This window comes from Pagrus pagrus, assembly GCF_965226575.1.
Source record: "Pagrus pagrus genome assembly, chromosome: 13".
Classification (NCBI taxonomy): domain Eukaryota; kingdom Metazoa; phylum Chordata; class Actinopteri; order Spariformes; family Sparidae; genus Pagrus; species Pagrus pagrus.
The window spans coordinates 1,464,449-1,487,763 of record NC_140197.1 but is presented as its reverse complement, the minus strand read 5'-3'; the positions used below and the strand labels follow the sequence as shown (position 1 = coordinate 1,487,763).

At 56.9% G+C, this 23,315-nt stretch overlaps 1 protein-coding gene across 1 annotated transcript; it reads right to left on the bottom strand.

Moving 5' to 3' along the window:
* Positions 1–79: 79 nt before the first annotated feature.
* On the bottom strand, positions 80–22,086 carry LOC311267760 (uncharacterized protein; the record flags this gene model as incomplete). The annotated part of the gene is made up of 4 exons (XM_084370990.1): positions 80–111; positions 14,190–15,259; positions 15,710–16,017; positions 21,022–22,086. 4 exons carry the CDS (start codon positions 22,084–22,086, stop codon positions 80–82), a joined length of 2,475 nt encoding a protein of 824 aa, XP_084227116.1.
* Between the last annotated feature and the right edge of the window lie 1,229 nt (positions 22,087–23,315).

Sequence of the window (23,315 nt, the reverse complement as noted above, 5' to 3'; positions counted from 1 at the left end):
CCCTGCCGGATAGACGGAGGTGGCGTCTCGGCGGACGCCATCCCTCCAAAACCCACCAGACAAACCACCGATCAGTCGATCAACACTCAGTAGAAGTATCACAAAGCTTACCTGATCATGCACATAGGACAGGTGAGGACAGGTGAGGACAGGATAAACAGGGACAGCAAACAATTCAAAGCTCCGCGCCACTCACACATCCACCACCACCACCAACCACTCACGCTCACCGGAAACGGAAACCGGAAGGAGAGGAGAGGAGAGGAGGAGAGACATCTGAGGAGGAGAGACAGAGCTGAGGAGGAGAGACAGAGATGAGGAGGAGAGACAGCTGAGGAGGAGAGAGACAGCTGAGGAGGAGAGACGGCTGAGGAGGAGACAGAGATGAGGAGGAGAGACAGCTGAGGAGGAGAGAGACAGAGCTGAGGAGGAGACAGAGATGAGGAGGAGAGAGACAGAGCTGAGGAGGAGAGACAGCTGAGGAGGAGAGACACAGCTGAGGAGGAGAGACAGCTGAGGAGGAGAGAGACAGCTGAGGAGGAGAGACAGCTGAGGAGGAGAGACAGCTGAGGAGGAGAGAGACAGAGCTGAGGAGGAGAGACAGAGCTGAGGAGGAGACAGAGCTGAGGAGAGAGACAGAGCTGAGGAGGAGAGAGACAGAGCTGAGGAGGAGAGACAGCTGAGGAGGAGAGAGACGGAGCTGAGGAGGCGAGAGACATCTGAGGAGGAGACACAGCTGAGGAGGAGAGACAGAGCTGAGGAGGAGAGAGACAGAGCTGAGGAGGAGAGAGACAGCTGAGGAGGAGAGACAGAGCTGAGGAGGAGAGACAGCTGAGGAGGAGACAGAGCTGAGGAGGAGACAGAGCTGAGGAGGAGAGACAGACGAGGAGGAGAGACAGAGCTGAGGAGGAGAGACAAAGCTGAGGAGGAGACAGACAGAGCTGAGGAGGAGAGACAGACGAGGAGGAGAGACAGAGCTGAGGAGGAGCGACAAAGCTGAGGAGGAGAGAGACAGAGCTGAGGAGGAGAGAGACAGAGCTGAGGAGGAGAGACAGACGAGGAGGAGAGACAGAGCTGAGGAGGAGCGACAAAGCTGAGGAGGAGAGAGACAGAGCTGAGGAGGAGAGACAGCTGAGGAGGAGAGAGACAGCTGAGGAGGAGAGACATCTGAGGAGGAGAGACAGAGACGAGGAGGAGAGACAGATGAGGAGGAGAGACAGACGAGGAGGAGAGACAGCCGAGGAGGAGAGAGACAGCTGAGGAGGAGAGACAGCTGAGGAGGAGAGACAGAGCTGAGGAGGAGAGACAGCTGAGGAGGAGAGACAGAGCTGAGGAGGAGAGACAGCTGAGGAGGAGAGACAGAGCTGAGGAGGAGACACAGCTGAGGAGGAGACAGAGCTGAGGAGGAGACAGAGCTGAGGAGGAGAGACAGACGAGGAGGAGAGAGACAGAGCTGAGGAGGAGAGACAGCTGAGGAGGAGAGAGACAGAGATGAGGAGGAGACAGAGATGAGGAGGAGACAGAGCTGAGGAGGAGAGACAGACGAGGAGGAGAGACAGCTGAGGAGGAGAGAGACAGAGCTGAGGAGGAGAGACAGCTGAGGAGGAGAGACAGAGCTGAGGAGGAGAGACAGACGAGGAGGAGAGACAAAGCTGAGGAGGAGAGACAGTTGAGGAGGAGAGAGACAGAGCTGAGGAGGAGAGACAGAGCTGAGGAGGAGAGAGACAGAGCTGAGGAGGAGACAGAGCTGAGGAGGAGACAGAGCTGAGGAGGAGAGAGACAGAGCTGAGGAGGAGAGACAGAGCTGAGGAGGAGACAGAGCTGAGGAGGAGAGACAGAGCTGAGGAGAGAGACAGAGCTGAGGAGGAGAGACAGCTGAGGAGGAGAGAGACAGAGCTGAGGAGGAGAGACAGACGAGGAGGAGAGACAGAGCTGAGGAGGAGAGAGACAGAGCTGAGGAGGAGACAGAGCTGAGGAGGAGAGACAGAGCTGAGGAGGAGAGACAGCTGAGGAGGAGACAGAGCTGAGGAGGAGAGACAGAGCTGAGGAGGAGAGACAGCTGAGGAGGAGACAGAGCTGAGGAGGAGAGAGACAGAGCTGAGGAGGAGAGACAGAGCTGAGGAGGAGACAGAGCTGAGGAGGAGACACAGCTGAGGAGGAGAGACAGAGCTGAGGAGGAGAGACAGAGGTGAGGAGGAGAGACAGAGCTGAGGAGGAGACACAGCTGAGGAGGAGAGAGACAGAGCTGAGGAGGAGAGACAGCTGAGGAGGAGAGACAGCTGAGGAGGAGAGACAGAGCTGAGGAGGAGAGACAGCTGAGGAGGAGACACAGCTGAGGAGGAGAGACAGCTGAGGAGGAGAGACAGCTGAGGAGGAGAGACAGAGCTGAGGAGAGAGACAGCTGAGGAGGAGAGACAGAGGTGAGGAGGAGAGAGACAGAGGTGAGGAGGAGAGAGACAGAGCTGAGGAGGAGAGACAGCTGAGGAGGAGAGACAGCTGAGGAGGAGAGACAGCTGAGGAGGAGAGACAGAGCTGAGGAGGAGAGACAGCTGAGGAGGAGACACAGCTGAGGAGGAGAGACAGCTGAGGAGGAGAGACAGCTGAGGAGAGAGACAGAGCTGAGGAGGAGAGACAGCTGAGGAGGAGACAGAGCTGAGGAGGAGAGACAGCTGAGGAGTAGAGACAGAGCTGAGGAGGAGAGAGGCAGAGCTGAGGAGGAGAGACAGCTGAGGAGAGAGACAGCTGAGGAGAGAGACAGCTGAGGAGGAGAGAGACAGAGCTGAGGAGGAGAGAGACAGCTGAGGAGGAGAGACAGAGCTGAGGAGGAGAGACAGCTGAGGAGGAGAGAGACAGAGCTGAGGAGGAGAGAGACAGCTGAGGAGGAGAGACAGAGCTGAGGAGGAGAGACAGAGCTGAGGAGGAGAGAGACAGAGCTGAGGAGGAGAGACAGAGATGAGGAGGAGAGACAGCTGAGGAGGAGAGACAGAGCTGAGGAGAGAGACAGAGCTGAGGAGGAGAGAGACAGAGCTGAGGAGGAGAGACAGCTGAGGAGGAGAGAGACAGAGCTGAGGAGGAGAGACAGCTGAGGAGGAGAGAGACAGACCTGAGGAGGAGACACAGCTGAGGAGGAGAGAGACAGAGATGAGGAGGAGACACAGCTGAGGAGGAGAGACAACTGAGGAGGAGAGACAGAGGTGAGGAGGAGAGAGACAGACCTGAGGAGGAGAGAGACAGCTGAGGAGGAGAGACAGCTGAGGAGGAGAGAGACAGAGCTGAGGAGGAGAGACAGCTGAGGAGGAGAGACAGAGGTGAGGATTAGAGAGACAGACCTGAGGAGGAGAGAGACAGCTGAGGAGGAGAGACAGCTGAGGAGGAGAGACAGAGCTGAGGAGGAGAGAGACAGAGCTGAGGAGGGGAGAGACAGCTGAGGAGGAGAGACAGAGCTGAGGAGGAGAGACAGCTGAGGAGGAGAGACAGAGCTGAGGAGGAGAGAGACAGCTGAGGAGGAGAGACAGAGCTGAGGAGGAGAGACAGCTGAGGAGGAGAGAGACAGAGCTGAGGAGGAGAGACAGAGCTGAGGAGGAGAGAGACAGAGCTGAGGAGGAGTCACAGCTGAGGAGGAGAGACAGCTGAGGAGGAGAGACAGAGCTGAGGAGGAGACACTGCTGAGGAGGAGAGACAGCTGAGGAGGAGAGACAGCTGAGGAGGAGAGAGACAGAGCTGAGGAGGAGAGACACAGAGCTGAGGAGGAGACAGAGGTGAGGAGGAGAGAGACAGAGCTGAGGAGGAGAGACAGAGCTGAGGAGAGAGACAGCTGAGGAGGAGAGACAGCTGAGGAGGAGAGAGACAGCTGAGGAGGAGAGAGACAGCTGAGGAGGAGAGAGACAGAGCTGAGGAGGAGAGAGACAGAGCTGAGGAGGAGACAGAGCTGAGGAGGAGAGACAGCTGAGGAGAGAGACAGCTGAGGAGGAGAGAGACAGAGCTGAGGAGGAGAGACAGAGCTGAGGAGGAGAGAGACAGCTGAGGAGGAGAGAGACAGAGCTGAGGAGGAGAGACAGAGGTGAGGAGGAGAGAGACAGAGCTGAGGAGGAGAGACAGCTGAGGAGGAGAGAGACAGAGCTGAGGAGGAGAGAGACAGCTGAGGAGGAGAGACAGCTGAGGAGGAGAGAGACAGAGCTGAGGAGGAGAGAGACAGAGCTGAGGAGGAGAGACAGCTGAGGAGGAGAGAGACAGAGCTGAGGAGGAGAGAGACAGAGCTGAGGAGGAGAGACAGAGCTGAGGAGAGAGACAGCTGAGGAGGAGAGACAGCTGAGGAGGAGAGACAGAGCTGAGGAGGAGAGACAGAGCTGAGGAGGAGAGAGACAGAGCTGAGGAGGAGAGACAGCTGAGGAGAGACAGAGCTGAGGAGGAGAGACAGCTGAGGAGGAGAGACAGAGCTGAGGAGGAGAGACAGAGCTGAGGAGGAGACAGAGCTGAGGAGGAGAGACAGCTGAGGACGAGAGACAGCTGAGGATGAGAGACAGCTGAGGAGGAGAGACAGCTGAGGAGGAGAGAGACAGAGCTGAGGAGGAGAGACAGCTGAGGAGGAGACAGAGCTGAGGAGAGACACACAGCTGAGGAGGAGAGACAGAGCTGAGGAGGAGAGACAGAGATGAGGAGGAGAGACAGCTGAGGAGGAGAGACAGAGCTGAGGAGAGAGACAGCTGAGGAGGAGAGAGACAGAGCTGAGGAGGAGAGACAGCTGAGGAGGAGAGAGACAGAGCTGAGGAGAGACACACAGCTGAGGAGGAGAGAGACAGCTGAGGAGGAGAGACGACTGAGGAGGAGACAGAGATGAGGAGGAGAGACAGCTGAGGAGGAGAGAGACAGAGCTGAGGAGGAGACAGAGATGAGGAGGAGAGAGACAGAGCTGAGGAGGAGAGACAGCTGAGGAGGAGAGACACAGCTGAGGAGGAGAGACAGCTGAGGAGGAGAGAGACAGCTGAGGAGGAGAGACAGCTGAGGAGGAGAGACAGCTGAGGAGGAGAGAGACAGCTGAGGAGGAGAGACAGAGCTGAGGAGGAGAGAGACAGAGCTGAGGAGGAGACAGAGCTGAGGAGGAGAGACACAGCTGAGGAGGAGAGACAGCTGAGGAGGAGAGAGACAGCTGAGGAGGAGAGACAGAGCTGAGGAGGAGAGACAGAGCTGAGGAGGAGAGAGACAGAGCTGAGGAGGAGAGACAGAGTTGAGGAGGAGACAGAGCTGAGGAGGAGAGACAGCTGAGGAGGAGAGACAGAGACGAGGAGGAGAGACAGCTGAGGAGGAGAGACAGAGCTGAGGAGGAGAGAGACAGCTGAGGAGGAGAGACAGAGCTGAGGAGGAGAGAGACAGCTGAGGAGGAGACAGAGCTGAGGAGGAGAGACAGCTGAGGAGGAGAGACAGAGCTGAGGAGGAGAGACAGAGCTGAGGAGGAGACAGAGCTGAGGAGGAGACACAGCTGAGGAGGAGAGACAGCTGAGGAGGAGAGACAGAGCTGAGGAGGAGAGACAGCTGAGGAGGAGAGAGACAGAGCTGAGGAGGAGAGACAGCTGAGGAGGAGAGACAGCTGAGGAGGAGAGACAGAGCTGAGGAGGAGAGACAGCTGAGGAGGAGACACAGCTGAGGAGGAGAGACAGCTGAGGAGGAGAGACAGCTGAGGAGGAGAGACAGAGCTGAGGAGGAGAGACAGCTGAGGAGGAGACACAGCTGAGGAGGAGAGACAGCTGAGGAGGAGAGACAGCTGAGGAGAGAGACAGAGCTGAGGAGGAGAGACAGCTGAGGAGGAGACAGAGCTGAGGAGGAGAGACAGCTGAGGAGTAGAGACAGAGCTGAGGAGGAGAGACAGAGCTGAGGAGAGAGACAGAGCTGAGGAGAGAGACAGAGCTGAGGAGAGAGACAGCTGAGGAGAGAGACAGCTGAGGAGAGAGACAGCTGAGGAGAGAGACAGCTGAGGAGGAGAGAGACAGAGCTGAGGAGGAGAGAGACAGCTGAGGAGGAGAGACAGAGCTGAGGAGGAGAGACAGCTGAGGAGGAGAGAGACAGAGCTGAGGAGGAGAGAGACAGCTGAGGAGGAGAGACAGAGCTGAGGAGGAGAGACAGAGCTGAGGAGGAGAGAGACAGAGCTGAGGAGGAGAGACAGAGATGAGGAGGAGAGACAGCTGAGGAGGAGAGACAGAGCTGAGGAGAGAGACAGAGCTGAGGAGGAGAGAGACAGAGCTGAGGAGGAGAGACAGCTGAGGAGGAGAGAGACAGAGCTGAGGAGGAGAGACAGCTGAGGAGGAGAGAGACAGACCTGAGGAGGAGACACAGCTGAGGAGGAGAGAGACAGAGATGAGGAGGAGACACAGCTGAGGAGGAGAGACAACTGAGGAGGAGAGACAGAGGTGAGGAGGAGAGAGACAGACCTGAGGAGGAGAGAGACAGCTGAGGAGGAGAGACAGCTGAGGAGGAGAGAGACAGAGCTGAGGAGGAGAGACAGCTGAGGAGGAGAGACAGAGGTGAGGATTAGAGAGACAGACCTGAGGAGGAGAGAGACAGCTGAGGAGGAGAGACAGCTGAGGAGGAGAGACAGAGCTGAGGAGGAGAGAGACAGAGCTGAGGAGGGGAGAGACAGCTGAGGAGGAGAGACAGAGCTGAGGAGGAGAGAGACAGCTGAGGAGGAGAGACAGAGCTGAGGAGGAGAGACAGCTGAGGAGGAGAGAGACAGAGCTGAGGAGGAGAGACAGAGCTGAGGAGGAGAGAGACAGAGCTGAGGAGGAGTCACAGCTGAGGAGGAGAGACAGCTGAGGAGGAGAGACAGAGCTGAGGAGGAGACACTGCTGAGGAGGAGAGACAGCTGAGGAGGAGAGAGACAGAGCTGAGGAGGAGAGACACAGAGCTGAGGAGGAGACAGAGGTGAGGAGGAGAGAGACAGAGCTGAGGAGGAGAGACAGAGCTGAGGAGAGAGACAGCTGAGGAGGAGAGACAGCTGAGGAGGAGAGAGACAGCTGAGGAGGAGAGAGACAGCTGAGGAGGAGAGAGACAGAGCTGAGGAGGAGAGAGACAGAGCTGAGGAGGAGACAGAGCTGAGGAGGAGAGACAGCTGAGGAGAGAGACAGCTGAGGAGGAGAGACAGAGCTGAGGAGGAGAGAGACAGCTGAGGAGGAGAGAGACAGAGCTGAGGAGGAGAGACAGAGGTGAGGAGGAGAGAGACAGAGCTGAGGAGGAGAGACAGCTGAGGAGGAGAGAGACAGAGCTGAGGAGGAGAGAGACAGCTGAGGAGGAGAGACAGCTGAGGAGGAGAGAGACAGAGCTGAGGAGGAGAGAGACAGAGCTGAGGAGGAGAGACAGCTGAGGAGGAGAGAGACAGAGCTGAGGAGGAGAGAGACAGAGCTGAGGAGGAGAGACAGAGCTGAGGAGAGAGACAGCTGAGGAGGAGAGACAGCTGAGGAGGAGAGACAGAGCTGAGGAGGAGAGAGACAGAGCTGAGGAGGAGAGACAGCTGAGGAGAGACAGAGCTGAGGAGGAGAGACAGCTGAGGAGGAGAGACAGAGCTGAGGAGGAGAGACAGAGCTGAGGAGGAGACAGAGCTGAGGAGGAGAGACAGCTGAGGACGAGAGACAGCTGAGGATGAGAGACAGCTGAGGAGGAGAGACAGAGCTGAGGAGAGAGACAGCTGAGGAGGAGAGAGACAGAGCTGAGGAGGAGAGACAGCTGAGGAGGAGACAGAGCTGAGGAGAGACACACAGCTGAGGAGGAGAGACAGAGCTGAGGAGGAGAGACAGAGATGAGGAGGAGAGACAGCTGAGGAGGAGAGACAGAGCTGAGGAGAGAGACAGCTGAGGAGGAGAGAGACAGAGCTGAGGAGGAGAGACAGCTGAGGAGGAGACAGAGCTGAGGAGAGACACACAGCTGAGGAGGAGAGAGACAGCTGAGGAGGAGAGACGACTGAGGAGGAGACAGAGATGAGGAGGAGAGACAGCTGAGGAGGAGAGAGACAGAGCTGAGGAGGAGACAGAGATGAGGAGGAGAGAGACAGAGCTGAGGAGGAGAGACACAGCTGAGGAGGAGAGACAGCTGAGGAGGAGAGAGACAGCTGAGGAGGAGAGACAGCTGAGGAGGAGAGACAGCTGAGGAGGAGAGAGACAGCTGAGGAGGAGAGACAGAGCTGAGGAGGAGAGAGACAGAGCTGAGGAGGAGACAGAGCTGAGGAGGAGAGACACAGCTGAGGAGGAGAGACAGCTGAGGAGGAGAGAGACAGCTGAGGAGGAGAGACAGAGCTGAGGAGGAGAGACAGAGCTGAGGAGGAGAGAGACAGAGCTGAGGAGGAGAGACAGAGTTGAGGAGGAGACAGAGCTGAGGAGGAGAGACAGCTGAGGAGGAGAGACAGAGACGAGGAGGAGAGACAGCTGAGGAGGAGAGACAGAGCTGAGGAGGAGAGAGACAGCTGAGGAGGAGAGACAGAGCTGAGGAGGAGAGAGACAGCTGAGGAGGAGACAGAGCTGAGGAGGAGAGACAGCTGAGGAGGAGAGACAGAGCTGAGGAGGAGAGACAGACGAGGACGAGAGACAGCTGAGGAGGAGAGACAGAGCTGAGGAGGAGAGACAGAGCTGAGGAGAGAGACAGCTGAGGAGGAGAGACAGAGCTGAGGAGGAGAGACAGCTGAGGAGGAGAGACAGCTGAGGAGGAGAGAGACAGACCTGAGGAGGAGAGACAGCTGAGGAGGAGACAGAGCTGAGGAGGAGAGACAGAGCTGAGGAGGAGAGAGACAGACCTGAGGAGGAGAGACAGCTGAGGAGGAGACAGAGCTGAGGAGGAGAGACAGAGCTGAGGAGGAGAGACAGACGAGGAGGAGAGACAGAGCTGAGGAGGAGAGAGACAGAGCTGAGGAGGAGAGAGACAGAGCTGAGGAGGAGAGACAGAGCTGAGGAGGAGAGACAGCTGAGGAGGAGAGACAGAGCTGAGGAGGAGAGAGACAGAGCTGAGGAGGAGAGAGACAGAGCTGAGGAGGAGAGAGACAGAGCTGAGCAGGAGAGACAGCTGAGGAGGAGAGACAGAGCTGAGGAGGAGAGACAGCTGAGGAGGAGAGACAGAGCTGAGCAGGAGAGACAGAGCTGAGGAGGAGAGACAGACGAGGAGGAGAGACAGAGCTGAGGAGGAGAGAGACAGAGCTGAGGAGGAGAGACACAGAGCTGAGGAGGAGAGAGACAGAGCTGAGGAGGAGAGACAGAGCTGAGGAGGAGAGACAGCTGAGGAGGAGAGACAGAGCTGAGGAGGAGAGAGACAGAGCTGAGCAGGAGAGACAGCTGAGGAGGAGAGAGACATCTGAGGAGGAGAGAGACATCTGAGGAGGAGACACAGCTGAGGAGGAGAGACAGAGCTGAGGAGGAGACAGAGCTGAGGAGGAGAGAGACAGAGCTGAGGAGGAGACACAGCTGAGGAGGAGAGACAGAGCTGAGGAGGAGAGAGACAGAGCTGAGGAGGAGAGACAGAGCTGAGGAGGAGACACAGCTGAGGAGGAGAGACAGCTGAGGAGGAGAGACAGAGCTGAGGAGGAGAGAGACAGAGCTGAGGAGGAGAGACAGCTGAGGAGGAGAGACAGCTGAGGAGGAGAGACAGAGCTGAGGAGGGGAGAGACAGAGCTGAGGAGGAGAGAGACAGAGCTGAGGAGGAGAGACAGAGCTGAGGAGGAGAGAGACAGCTGAGGAGGAGAGACAGAGATGAGGAGGAGAGACAGAGATGAGGAGGAGAGACAGCTGAGGAGGAGAGACAGAGCTGAGGAGAGAGACAGAGATGAGGAGGAGACACAGCTGAGGAGGAGAGACAGCTGAGGAGGAGAGAGACAGAGCTGAGGAGGAGAGACAGCTGAGGAGGAGAGACAGAGCTGAGGAGGAGAGAGACAGAGCTGAGGAGGAGAGACAGCTGAGGAGGAGAGAGACAGCTGAGGAGGAGAGACAGAGCTGAGGAGGAGACACAGCTGAGGAGGAGAGACAGAGCTGAGGAGGAGAGACAGAGGTGAGGAGGAGAGAGACAGAGGTGAGGAGGAGAGAGACAGAGCTGAGGAGGAGACACAGCTGAGGAGGAGAGAGACAGAGCTGAGGAGGAGAGACAGCTGAGGAGGAGAGACAGCTGAGGAGGAGAGACAGAGCTGAGGAGGAGAGACAGCTGAGGAGGAGAGACAGCTGAGGAGGAGACACAGCTGAGGAGGAGAGACAGCTGAGGAGGAGAGACAGCTGAGGAGGAGAGACAGAGCTGAGGAGAGAGACAGCTGAGGAGGAGAGACAGAGGTGAGGAGGAGAGAGACAGAGGTGAGGAGGAGAGAGACAGAGGTGAGGAGGAGAGAGACAGAGCTGAGGAGGAGAGACAGCTGAGGAGGAGAGACAGCTGAGGAGGAGAGACAGCTGAGGAGGAGACACAGCTGAGGAGGAGAGACAGCTGAGGAGGAGAGACAGCTGAGGAGAGAGACAGAGCTGAGGAGGAGAGACAGCTGAGGAGGAGACAGAGCTGAGGAGTAGAGACAGAGCTGAGGAGGAGAGAGGCAGAGCTGAGGAGGAGAGACAGCTGAGGAGAGAGACAGCTGAGGAGAGAGACAGCTGAGGAGGAGAGAGACAGAGCTCAGGAGGAGAGAGACAGCTGAGGAGGAGAGACAGAGCTGAGGAGGAGAGACAGCTGAGGAGGAGAGAGACAGAGCTGAGGAGGAGAGAGACAGCTGAGGAGGAGAGACAGAGCTGAGGAGGAGAGACAGAGCTGAGGAGGAGAGACATCTGAGGAGGAGAGAGACAGAGCTGAGGAGGAGAGAGACAGAGCTGAGGAGGCGAGAGACATCTGAGGAGGAGACACAGCTGAGGAGGAGAGAGACAGCTGAGGAGGAGAGACAGAGCTGAGGAGGAGAGACACAGCTGAGGAGGAGACACAGAGCTGAGGAGGAGACAGAGCTGAGGAGGAGAGAGACAGAGCTGAGGAGGAGAGACAGAGCTGAGGAGGAGAGACAGCTGAGGAGGAGAGAGACAGATCTGAGGAGGAGAGAGACAGAACTGAGGAGGAGAGAGACAGAGCTGAGGAGGAGAGAGACAGAGCTGAGGAGGAGAGACAGAGACGAGGAGGAGAGACAGATGAGGAGGAGAGACAGACGAGGAGGAGAGACAGATGAGGAGAGACAGATGAGGAGGAGACAGAATTGAGGAGGAGAGACAGAGCTGAGGAGGAGAGACAGCTGAGGAGGAGAGAGACAGCTGAGGAGGAGAGACAGAGCTGAGGAGGAGAGACAGAGCTGAGGAGGACAGACGAGGAGGAGAGACAGATGAGGAGAGACAGAGCTGAGGAGGAGAGACAGAGACGAGGAGGAGAGACAGATGAGGAGGAGAGACAGACGAGGAGGAGAGACAGATGAGGAGAGACAGCTGAGGAGGAGACAGAACTGAGGAGGAGAGACAGCTGAGGAGGAGAGACAGCTGAGGAGGAGAGAGACAGCTGAGGAGGAGAGACAGAGCTGAGGAGGAGAGACAGCTGAGGAGGAGAGAGACAGCTGAGGAGGAGAGACAGAGCTGAGGAGGAGAGACAGCTGAGGAGGAGAGACAGCTGAGGAGGAGAGAGAGCTGAGGAGGAGAGACAGACGAGGAGGAGAGACAGAGCTGAGGAGGAGAGACAGCTGAGGAGGAGACAGAGCTGAGGAGGAGAGACAGACGAGGAGGAGAGACAGAGCTGAGGAGGAGAGACAGCTGAGGAGGAGACAGAGCTGAGGAGGAGAGACAGACGAGGAGGAGAGACAGAGCTGAGGAGGAGAGACAGCTGAGGAGGAGAGACAGAGCTGAGGAGGAGAGACAGAGATGAGGAGGAGACAGAGCTGAGGAGGAGAGACAGCTGAGAAGGAGAGACAGCTGAGGAGGAGAGACAGAGCTGAGGAGGAGAGACAGAGCTGAGAAGGAGACAGAGCTGAGGAGGAGAGAGACAGAGCTGAGGAGGAGACAGAGCTGAGGAGGAGAGAGACAGCTGAGAAGGAGACAGAGCTGAGGAGGAGAGAGACAGAGCTGAGGAGGAGAGACAGAGCTGAGGAGGAGAGACAGCTGAGGAGGAGAGACAGCGGAGGAGGAGAGAGACAGAGCTGAGGAGGAGAGAGACAAAGCTGAGGAGGAGACAGAGCTGAGGAGGAGAGAGACAGAGCTGAGGAGAGAGACAGAGCTGAGGAGGAGAGAGACAGAGCTGAGGAGGAGAGACAGAGCTGAGGAGGCGAGAGACATCTGAGGAGGAGACACAGCTGAGGAGGAGAGAGACAGAGCTGAGGAGGAGAGAGACAGAGCTGAGGAGGAGAGACAGCTGAGGAGGAGACAGAGCTGAGGAGGAGAGAGACAGAGCTGAGGAGGAGAGACAGAGCTGAGGAGGAGAGACAGACGAGGAGGAGAGACAGCGGAGGAGGAGAGACAGAGCTGAGGAGGAGAGACAGAGCTGAGGAGGAGAGACAGCGGAGGAGGAGAGACAGAGCTGAGGAGGAGAGAGACAGAGCTGAGGAGGAGAGAGACAGAGACGAGGAGGAGAGACAGCTGAGGAGAGAGACAGAGCTGAGGAGGAGAGACAGAGCTGAGGAGGAGAGACAGCTGAGGAGGAGACAGAGCTGAGGAGGAGAGACAGAGCTGAGGAGGAGAGACAGACAAGGAGGAGAGACAGAGCTGAGGAGGAGAGACAGCTGAGGAGGAGAGACAGACGAGGAGGAGAGACAGAGCTGAGGAGGAGAGACAGCTGAGGAGGAGAGACAGAGCTGAGGAGGAGAGACAGACGAGGAGGAGAGACAGAGCTGAGGAGGAGAGACAGCTGAGGAGGAGAGACAGACGAGGAGGAGAGACAGAGCTGAGGAGGAGAGACAGCTGAGGAGGAGAGACAGAGATGAGGAGGAGACAGAGCTGAGAAGGAGAGAGACAGAGCTGAGGAGGAGACAGAGCTGAGGAGGAGAGACAGAGCTGAGGAGGAGACAGAGCTGAGGAGGAGACAGAGCTGACGAGGAGAGACAAAGCTGAGGAGGAGAGACAAAGCTGAGGAGGAGAGACAAAGCTGAGGAGGAGAGACAGCTGAGGAGGAGAGACAGATGAGGAGGAGAGAGACAGAGCTGAGGAGGAGAGAGACAGAGCTGAGGAGGGGACACAGCTGAGGAGGAGAGACAGAGCTGAGGAGGAGACAGAGCTGAGGAGGAGACAGAGCTGAGGAGGAGAGACAAAGCTGAGGAGGAGAGACAGAGCTGAGGAGGAGACAGAGCTGAGGAGGAGACAGAGCTGAGGAGGAGAGACAAAGCTGAGGAGGAGAGACAGCTGAGGAGGAGAGACAGAGATGAGGAGGAGACAGAGCTGAGAAGGAGAGACAAAGCTGAGGAGGAGAGACAAAGCTGAGGAGGAGAGAGACAGAGCTGAGGAGGAGAGAGACAGAGCTGAGGAGGAGAGACAAAGCTGAGGAGGAGAGACAGCTGAGGAGGAGAGAGACAGAGCTGAGGAGGAGAGAGACAGAGCTGAGGAGGGGACACAGCTGAGGAGGAGAGACAGAGCTGAGGAGGCGAGAGACATCTGAGGAGGAGACACAGCTGAGGAGGAGAGACAGAGCTGAGGAGGAGAGAGACAGCTGAGGAGGAGAGACAGAGCTGAGGAGGAGAGAGACATCTGAGGAGGAGAGACATCTGAGGAGGAGAGAGACAGAGCTGAGGAGGAGAGACAGCTGAGGAGGAGAGACAGCTGAGGAGGAGAGACAGAGCTGAGGAGGAGAGACAAAGCTGAGGAGGAGAGACAGACGAGGAGGAGAGACAGCTGAGGAGGAGAGAGACAGCTGAGGAGGAGAGACAGCGGAGGAGGAGAGACAAAGCTGAGGAGGAGAGACAGACGAGGAGGAGAGACAGCTGAGGAGGAGAGAGACAGCTGAGGAGGAGAGACAGCTGAGAAGGAGAGAGACAGAGCTGAGGAGGAGAGACAGCTGAGGAGGAGAGACAGCGGAGGAGAGACAGCTGAGGAGGAGAGACACAGAACTGAGGAGGAGAGACAGAGCTGAGGAGGAGAGACAGAGACGAGGAGGAGAGACAGCGGAGGAGGAGAGACAGAGCTGAGGAGGAGAGAGACAGAGCTGAGGAGGAGAGACAGCTGAGGAGAGAGACAGAGACGAGGAGGAGACAGAGCTGAGGAGGAGACAGAGCTGAGGAGGAGAGAGACAGCTGAGAAGGAGACAGAGCTGAGGAGGAGAGAGACAGAGCTGAGGAGGAGAGACAGAGCTGAGGAGGAGAGACAGCTGAGGAGGAGAGACAGCGGAGGAGGAGAGAGACAGAGCTGAGGAGGAGAGACAGCTGAGGAGGAGAGACAGCGGAGGAGGAGAGAGACAAAGCTGAGGAGGAGAGACAGCTGAGGAGGAGAGAGACAGAGCTGAGGAGGAGAGACAGAGCTGAGGAGGAGAGACAGCTGAGGAGGAGAGACAGAGCTGAGGAGGCGAGAGACATCTGAGGAGGAGACACAGCTGAGGAGGAGAGAGACAGAGCTGAGGAGGAGAGAGACAGAGCTGAGGAGGAGAGACAGCTGAGGAGGAGACAGAGCTGAGGAGGAGAGAGACAGAGCTGAGGAGGAGAGACAGAGCTGAGGAGGAGAGACAGACGAGGAGGAGAGACAGCGGAGGAGGAGAGACAGAGCTGAGGAGGAGAGACAGCTGAGGAGAGAGACAGAGACGAGGAGGAGAGACACAGAACTGAGGAGGAGAGACAGAGCTGAGGAGGAGAGACAGACGAGGAGGAGAGACAGCGGAGGAGGAGAGACAGAGCTGAGGAGGAGAGAGACAGAGCTGAGGAGGAGAGAGACAGAGACGAGGAGGAGAGACAGCTGAGGAGAGAGACAGAGCTGAGGAGGAGAGACAGAGCTGAGGAGGAGAGACAGCTGAGGAGGAGACAGAGCTGAGGAGGAGAGACAGAGCTGAGGAGGAGAGACAGACAAGGAGGAGAGACAGAGCTGAGGAGGAGAGACAGCTGAGGAGGAGAGACAGACGAGGAGGAGAGACAGAGCTGAGGAGGAGAGACAGCTGAGGAGGAGAGACAGAGCTGAGGAGGAGAGACAGACGAGGAGGAGAGACAGAGCTGAGGAGGAGAGACAGCTGAGGAGGAGAGACAGACGAGGAGGAGAGACAGAGCTGAGGAGGAGAGACAGCTGAGGAGGAGAGACAGAGATGAGGAGGAGACAGAGCTGAGAAGGAGAGAGACAGAGCTGAGGAGGAGACAGAGCTGAGGAGGAGAGACAAAGCTGAGGAGGAGAGACAGCTGAGGAGGAGAGACAGATGAGGAGGAGAGACAGAGCTGAGGAGGAGAGAGACAGAGATGAGGAGGAGACAGAGCTGAGAAGGAGAGACAAAGCTGAGGAGGAGAGACAAAGCTGAGGAGGAGAGAGACAGAGCTGAGGAGGAGAGAGACAGAGCTGAGGAGGAGAGACAAAGCTGAGGAGGAGAGACAGCTGAGGAGGAGAGAGACAGAGCTGAGGAGGAGAGAGACAGAGCTGAGGAGGGGACACAGCTGAGGAGGAGAGACAGAGCTGAGGAGGCGAGAGACATCTGAGGAGGAGACACAGCTGAGGAGGAGAGACAGAGCTGAGGAGGAGAGAGACAGCTGAGGAGGAGAGACAGAGCTGAGGAGGAGAGAGACATCTGAGGAGGAGAGACATCTGAGGAGGAGAGAGACAGAGCTGAGGAGGAGAGACAGCTGAGGAGGAGAGACAGCTGAGGAGGAGAGACAAAGCTGAGGAGGAGAGACAGACGAGGAGGAGAGACAGCTGAGGAGGAGAGAGACAGCTGAGGAGGAGAGACAGCTGAGGAGGAGAGACAGCGGAGGAGAGACAGCTGAGAAGGAGAGAGACAGAGCTGAGGAGGAGAGACACAGAACTGAGGAGGAGAGACAGAGCTGAGGAGGAGAGACAGAGACGAGGAGGAGAGACAGCGGAGGAGGAGAGACAGCTGAGGAGGAGAGACAAAGCTGAGGAGGAGAGACAGACGAGGAGGAGAGACAGCTGAGGAGGAGAGAGACAGCTGAGGAGGAGAGACAGCTGAGAAGGAGAGAGGCAGAGCTGAGGAGGAGAGAGACAGAGCTGAGGAGGAGAGACAGCTGAGGAGAGAGACAGAGACGAGGAGGAGAGACAGAGAGCTGAGGAGGAGAGACAGCTGAGGAGGAGAGACAGAGCTGAGGAGGAGAGACAGACAAGGAGGAGAGACAGAGCTGAGGAGGAGAGACAGCTGAGGAGGAGACAGAGCTGAGGAGGAGAGACAGAGCTGAGGAGGAGAGACAGACATGGAGGAGAGACAGAGCTGAGGAGGAGAGACAGACGAGGAGGAGAGACAGAGCTGAGGAGGAGAGACAGCTGAGGAGGAGAGACAGACGAGGAGGAGAGACAGAGCTGAGGAGGAGAGACAGAGCTGAGAAGGAGAGAGACAGAGCTGAGGAGGAGAGAGACAGAGCTGAGGAGGGGACACAGCTGAGGAGGAGAGACAGAGCTGAGGAGGAGAGACAGAGCTGAGGAGGGGACACAGCTGAGGAGGAGAGACAGAGCTGATGAGGCGAGAGACATCTGAGGAGGAGACACAGCTGAGGAGGAGAGACAGCTGAGGAGGAGAGAAACAGCTGAGGAGGAGAGACAGAGCTGAGGAGGAGAGACAGACGAGGAGGAGAGACAGCTGAGGAGGAGAGAGACAGAGCTGAGGAGGAGAGACAAAGCTGAGGAGGAGAGACAAAGCTGAGGAGGAGAGACAGAGCTGAGGAGGAGAGACAGCTGAGGAGGAGAGACAGAGCTGAGGAGGAGAGACAGAGCTGAGGAGGAGAGACAGAGCTGAGGAGGAGAGAGACAGAGCTGAGGAGGAGAGACAGCTGAGGAGGAGAGACAGCTGAGGAGGACAGAGACAGAGCTGAGGAGGAGAGACAGAGCTGAGGAGGAGAGACATCTGAGGAGGAGAGAGACAGAGCTGAGGAGGAGAGAGACAGAGCTGAGGAGGCGAGAGACATCTGAGGAGGAGACACAGCTGAGGAGGAGAGAGACAGCTGAGGAGGAGAGACAGAGCTGAGGAGGAGAGACACAGCTGAGGAGGAGACACAGCTGAGGAGGAGACACAGAGCTGAGGAGGAGACAGAGCTGAGGAGGAGAGAGACAGAGCTGAGGAGGAGAGACAGAGCTGAGGAGGAGAGACAGCTGAGGAGGAGAGAGACAGATCTGAGGAGGAGAGAGACAGAACTGAGGAGGAGAGAGACAGAGCTGAGGAGGAGAGACAGAGACGAGGAGGAGAGACAGATGAGGAGGAGAGACAGACGAGGAGGAGAGACAGATGAGGAGAGACAGATGAGGAGGAGACAGAATTGAGGAGGAGAGACAGAGCTGAGGAGGAGAGACAGCTGAGGAGGAGAGAGACAGCTGAGGAGGAGAGACAGAGCTGAGGAGGAGAGACAGAGCTGAGGAGGACAGACGAGGAGGAGAGACAGATGAGGAGAGACAGAGCTGAGGAGGAGAGACAGAGACGAGGAGGAGAGACAGATGAGGAGGAGAGACAGACGAGGAGGAGAGACAGATGAGGAGAGACAGCTGAGGAGGAGACAGAACTGAGGAGGAGAGACAGCTGAGGAGGAGACAGAACTGAGGAGGAGAGACAGCTGAGGAGGAGAGACAGAGCTGAGGAGGAGAGACAGCTGAGGAGGAGAGAGACAGCTGAGGAGGAGAGACAGAGCTGAGGAGGAGAGACAGCTGAGGAGGAGAGACAGCTGAGGAGGAGAGAGAGCTGAGGAGGAGAGACAGACGAGGAGGAGAGACAGAGCTGAGGAGGAGAGACAGCTGAGGAGGAGACAGAGCTGAGGAGGAGAGACAGACGAGGAGGAGAGACAGAGCTGAGGAGGAGAGACAGCTGAGGAGGAGACAGAGCTGAGGAGGAGAGACAGACGAGGAGGAGAGACAGAGCTGAGGAGGAGAGACAGCTGAGGAGGAGAGACAGAGCTGAGGAGGAGAGACAGAGATGAGGAGGAGACAGAGCTGAGGAGGAGAGACAGCTGAGAAGGAGAGAGACAGAGCTGAGGAGGAGAGAGACAGCTGAGAAGGAGACAGAGCTGAGGAGGAGAGAGACAGAGCTGAGGAGGAGACAGAGCTGAGGAGGAGAGAGACAGCTGAGAAGGAGACAGAGCTGAGGAGGAGAGAGACAGAGCTGAGGAGGAGAGACAGAGCTGAGGAGGAGAGACAGCTGAGGAGGAGAGACATCTGAGGAGGAGAGAGACATCTGAGGAGGAGACACAGCTGAGGAGGAGAGAGACAGCTGAGGAGGAGAGACAGAGCTGAGGAGGAGAGAGACAGCTGAGGAGGAGAGACAGAGCTGAGGAGGAGAGACAGAGCTGAGGAGGAGAGACAGAGATGAGGAGGAGAGACAGCTGAGGAGGAGAGAGAGCTGAGGAGGAGACAGAGCTGAGGAGGAGAGACAGCTGAGGAGGAGAGAGACAGCTGAGGAGGAGAGACAGAGCTGAGGAGGAGAGAGACAGCTGAGGAGGAGAGACAGCTGAGGAGGAGACAGAGCTGAGGAGGAGAGACAGCTGAGGAGGAGAGAGACAGAGCTGAGGAGGAGAGACAGACGAGGAGGAGAGACAGAGCTGAGGAGGAGAGACAGCTGAGGAGGAGAGACAGACGAGGAGGAGAGACAGACGAGGAGGAGAGACAAAGCTGAGGAGGAGAGAGACAGAGCTGAGGAGGAGAGAGACAGAGCTGAGGAGGAGAGACAGAGCTGAGGAGGAGAGACAGCTGAGGAGGAGAGAGACAGCTGAGGAGGAGAGACAGCTGAGGAGGAGAGAGACAGCTGAGGAGGAGACAGAGCTGAGGAGGAGAGACAGAGCTGAGGAGGAGAGACAGCTGAGGAGGAGAGAGACAGCTGAGGAGGAGAGAGACAGAGCTGAGGAGGAGAGAGACAGAGCTGAGGAGGAGAGACAGCTGAGGAGGAGAGAGACAGCTGAGGAGGAGAGACAGCTGAGGAGGAGAGAGACAGCTGAGGAGGAGACAGAGCTGAGGAGGAGAGACAGCTGAGGAGGAGAGAGACAGCTGAGGAGGAGAGAGACAGCTGAGGAGGAGAGACAGCTGAGGAGGAGAGAGACAGCTGAGGAGGAGAGACAGCTGAGGAGGAGAGAGACAGAGCTGAGGAGGAGAGAGACAGCTGAGGAGGAGAGACAGAGCTGAGGAGGAGAGAGACAGACGAGGAGGAGAGACAGAGCTGAGGAGGAGAGAGACAGCTGAGGAGGAGAGACAGAGACGAGGAGGAGAGACAGATGAGGAGAGACAGCTGAGGAGGAGACAGAACTGAGGACGAGAGACAGCTGAGGAGGAGAGAGACAGCTGAGGAGGAGAGACAGAGCTGAGGAGGAGAGACAGCTGAGGAGGAGAGAGACATCTGAGGAGGAGAGACAGAGCTGAGGAGAGACAGAGATGAGGAGGAGAGACAGCTGAGGAGGAGAGACAGAGCTGAGGAGGAGAGACAGAGATGAGGAGGAGAGACAGCTGAGGAGGAGAGACAGAGATGAGGAGGAGAGACAGCTGAGGAAGAGAGACAGAGCTGAGGAGGAGAGACAGCTGAGGAGGAGAGACAGAGCTGAGGAGGAGAGACAGAGCTGAGGAGGAGACAGAGCTGAGGAGAGAGACAGAGACGAGGAGGAGAGACAGATATGAGGAGGAGACAGAGCTGAGGAGGAGAGACAGCTGAGGAGGAGAGAAACAGCTGAGGAGGAGAGAGACAGAGACGAGGAGGAGAGACAGATATGAGGAGGAGACAGAGCTGAGGAGAGAGACAGAGCTGAGGAGGAGAGACAGCTGAGGAGGAGAGAGACATCTGAGGAGGAGACACAGCTGAGGAGGAGAGACAGAGCTGAGGAGGAGAGACACAGAACTGAGGAGGAGAGACAGCGGAGGAGGAGAGACAGAGCTGAGGAGGAGAGAGACAGAGCTGAGGAGGAGAGACAGAGATGAGGAGGAGAGACAGAGACGAGGAGGAGAGACAGAGCTGAGGAGGAGAGACAGCTGAGGAGGAGAGACAGACGAGAAGGAGAGAGACAGAGCTGAGGAGGAGAGACAGAGCTGAGGAGGAGAGAGACAGCTGAGGAGGAGAGACAGCTGAGGAGCAGAGACAGAGATGAGGAGGAGAGAGACAGCTGAGGAGGAGAGACAGCTGAGAAGGAGAGAGACAGCTGAGGAGGAGAGACAGCTGAGGAGGAGAGAGACAGATGAGGAGGAGAGAGACAGCTGAGGAGGAGAGACAGACGAGGAGGAGAGACCGAGCTGAGGAGGAGAGACAGAGCTGAGGAGGAGAGAGACAGAGCTGAGGAGGAGAGACAGCTGAGGAGGAGAGAGACAGCTGAGGAGGAGAGAGACAGCTGAGGAGGAGAGAGACAGCTGAGGAGGAGAGAGACAGAGCTGAGGAGGAGAGACAGCTGAGGAGGAGAGAGACAGCTGAGGAGGAGAGAGACAGCTGAGGAGGAGAGAGACAGAGCTGAGGAGGAGAGACAAAGCTGAGGAGGAGAGACAGAGTTGAGGAGGAGAGAGACAGAGCTGAGGAGGAGAGACAGAGACGAGGAGGAGAGACAGCTGAGGAGGAGAGACAGACGAGGAGGAGAGAGACAGAACTGAGGAGGAGAGACAGAGCTGAGGAGGAGAGACAGCTGAGGAGGAGACAGACAGAACTGAGGAGGAGAGACAGAGCTGAGGAGGAGAGACAGCTGAGGAGGAGACAGACAGAACTGAGGAGGAGAGACAGAGCTGAGGAGGAGAGAGACAGCTGAGGAGGAGAGACAGCTGAGGAGGAGAGACAGCTGAGGAGGAGAGAGACAGCTGAGGAGGAGAGACAGCTGAGGAGGAGAGAGACAGCTGAGGAGGAGAGACAGCTGAGGAGGAGAGACAGCTGAGGAGGAGAGAGACAGCTGAGGAGGAGAGAGACAGCTGAGGAGGAGAGACAGAGCTGAGGAGGAGAGACAGAGCTGAGGAGGAGACAGAGCTAGTAGAGGTCTGTGGTTTTAGTGGATGTTTCGCTTACAGAGATGGTGTCAGAGATGGTATCCGACTCAGAGTCAAACTCCATATCATCTCCCTCCCCTGACACCTGGCTGCTGAACAAACCCAGTCCCTCTCCTGTGATCTCACTGTTGTGTGTGTCTATAAAGCTTGTGGATGCTTCTTCCTCAACATGTTCTGCCTGGGCTTCAGCCGCCGCGCACTGAGAGCCGCTCAGGCTTTCCGCAGCCACAGAAGCCTGCCGGCTCTCAGGCCGGCTCGCTTCCTCCCTGTCAGTTTCATTAGACGGTTCACCAGCAGGGCCGGCCTCGCCCACCACACCGCTGCCGGCACCGGCTTCGGGCCCGCCGGGCAGGACCACAGCGTCCCCGGCCGCAACACCGCCACCGGCCACGGACCCGCCGCCGCCGCTGCCGGCAGCAGCAGCAGCGGAGCCCGCGCGAGACGCAGCGGCAGCCGCCGCCTCTGCCTGACCCGCGCCACCCACCGCATCGGTGCCGTGAGCCGCCGCCTGCTGTTTATGTGGACAGGTGTAGCGTTTATGTCCCACATCTCCACATTCAAAACACTTAATCTGTCCTGAGCTGGCATACACCATGTATGAGCCGTCACCATGTTTGACTCTGAATGAAACCTCAAGTGTCTGTGTGGGCGAGTCCAGGAACATGAACACCTGCCGCCTCAGGGACTGGACGTGTTTCAGTTTGGGGTCTTTACACCCCAAACTCAACGTTTTAAAAACGCTAGCAAACTTCCCGAACCTCCGCAGCTCATTCTCCAGCAGCTCGTTGGGAATGAACGGCGGGACCCCGGATACGGTGATCCGCGTGGAGGGAGCGGACAGCGGGGACACCTGCACAAACAGATCCCTGACAAACACTCCACTCTGCACCAGCTGATGAACCAGAGGCTCGTCTTTAACGAACACAACCACTGCTTTGTTCATCCGCGATGCAAAGCAGAGTTTGTCGCGTCCCACCTGCTCGCCAGCAGCCAACAGCACCTCCTCCACACTAACGCTGCTATCCGGCGGGACTATCCGCACTCCCTGCCGGATAGACGGAGGTGGCGTCTCGGCGGACGCCATCCCTCCAAAACCCACCAGACAAACCACCGATCAGTCGATCAACGCTCAGTAGAAATATCACAAAGCTTACCTGATCATGCACATAGGACAGGTGAGGACAGGTGAGGACAGGATAAACAGGGACAGCAAACCATTCAAAGCGCCACGCCACTCACACATCCACATCCACCACCACCAACCACTCACGCTCACCGGAAACGGAAACCGGAAGGAGAGGAGAGGAGAGGAGGAGAGACATCTGAGGAGGAGAGACAGAGCTGAGGAGGAGAGACAGCTGAGGAGGAGAGACAGCTGAGGTGGAGAGACAGCTGAGGAGGAGAGACAGCTGAGGAGGAGGAGAGAATTTTTTGAATTTTCAAACCTCTTTATTTGCCAGACTCAGATTTCTAATACAATGACATTGCATTTTCAAAACGAAAATAAAAATATTAACAAATAAAAATTAATGAATAAATAAACAACAACAAACAAACAAAACGGAATTTAACTCAAAACGAGTCCAAATACCAGCTCGTTCTCTACAACAGAACATAAAACACTGTTAAGGCTCCATATGTTTGAAAACTCTGCCACATTATTTGTGGTTCTGTAGAAACTGAAGTCGACACGTAACCGGGCCTTCACCATCCTAACAAACAACACAGGAGCATCAACATCCAGAGAGTTCTCAACCTTGTTCCGTCCGCTGAGGTAGATCGCCATTTTAGCTTGACCCAAAATAAAGTTCAACAACTGACATTTCAGTTTCCTCTTCTGAGTGTAAGTTGACCCTAAGATATGAACATTGTCATAGAAAAAGTGTCTCCAAACATCCTGAACATCCGCTGCAGCAGCTGAAACAAGGAGCCCAGTCTGCCACAGTCCATGAAGCAGTGAAACACCGTCTCTCTGCGAGCAGAAAGGACACTTCTCACTGACATTTGGGTTCATCACAGACACGAAAGCATTGACAGCTACAATCCCGTGCAGGATTCTCCACTGCAGATCTCCAACCCTTTTGGTTAACGGTGGTTTATAAAGTGCCCTCCACGCAGGTGTGACCTCACCATTAAGCCCTAGATGAGCTCTCCAAGGGGTGTCAACCCGACCGCTAAGCTTGTCCTTGTTCAGAACCTGAACCAACAGTTTGTACATTGTCTTTCCTCCCATACCACTCAACCTGTTAGGAGGAGTTTCGCTGGACTCCAACAGTCGACCAGTACAGTCTTTAAAATCAGGAACAAGTGTCA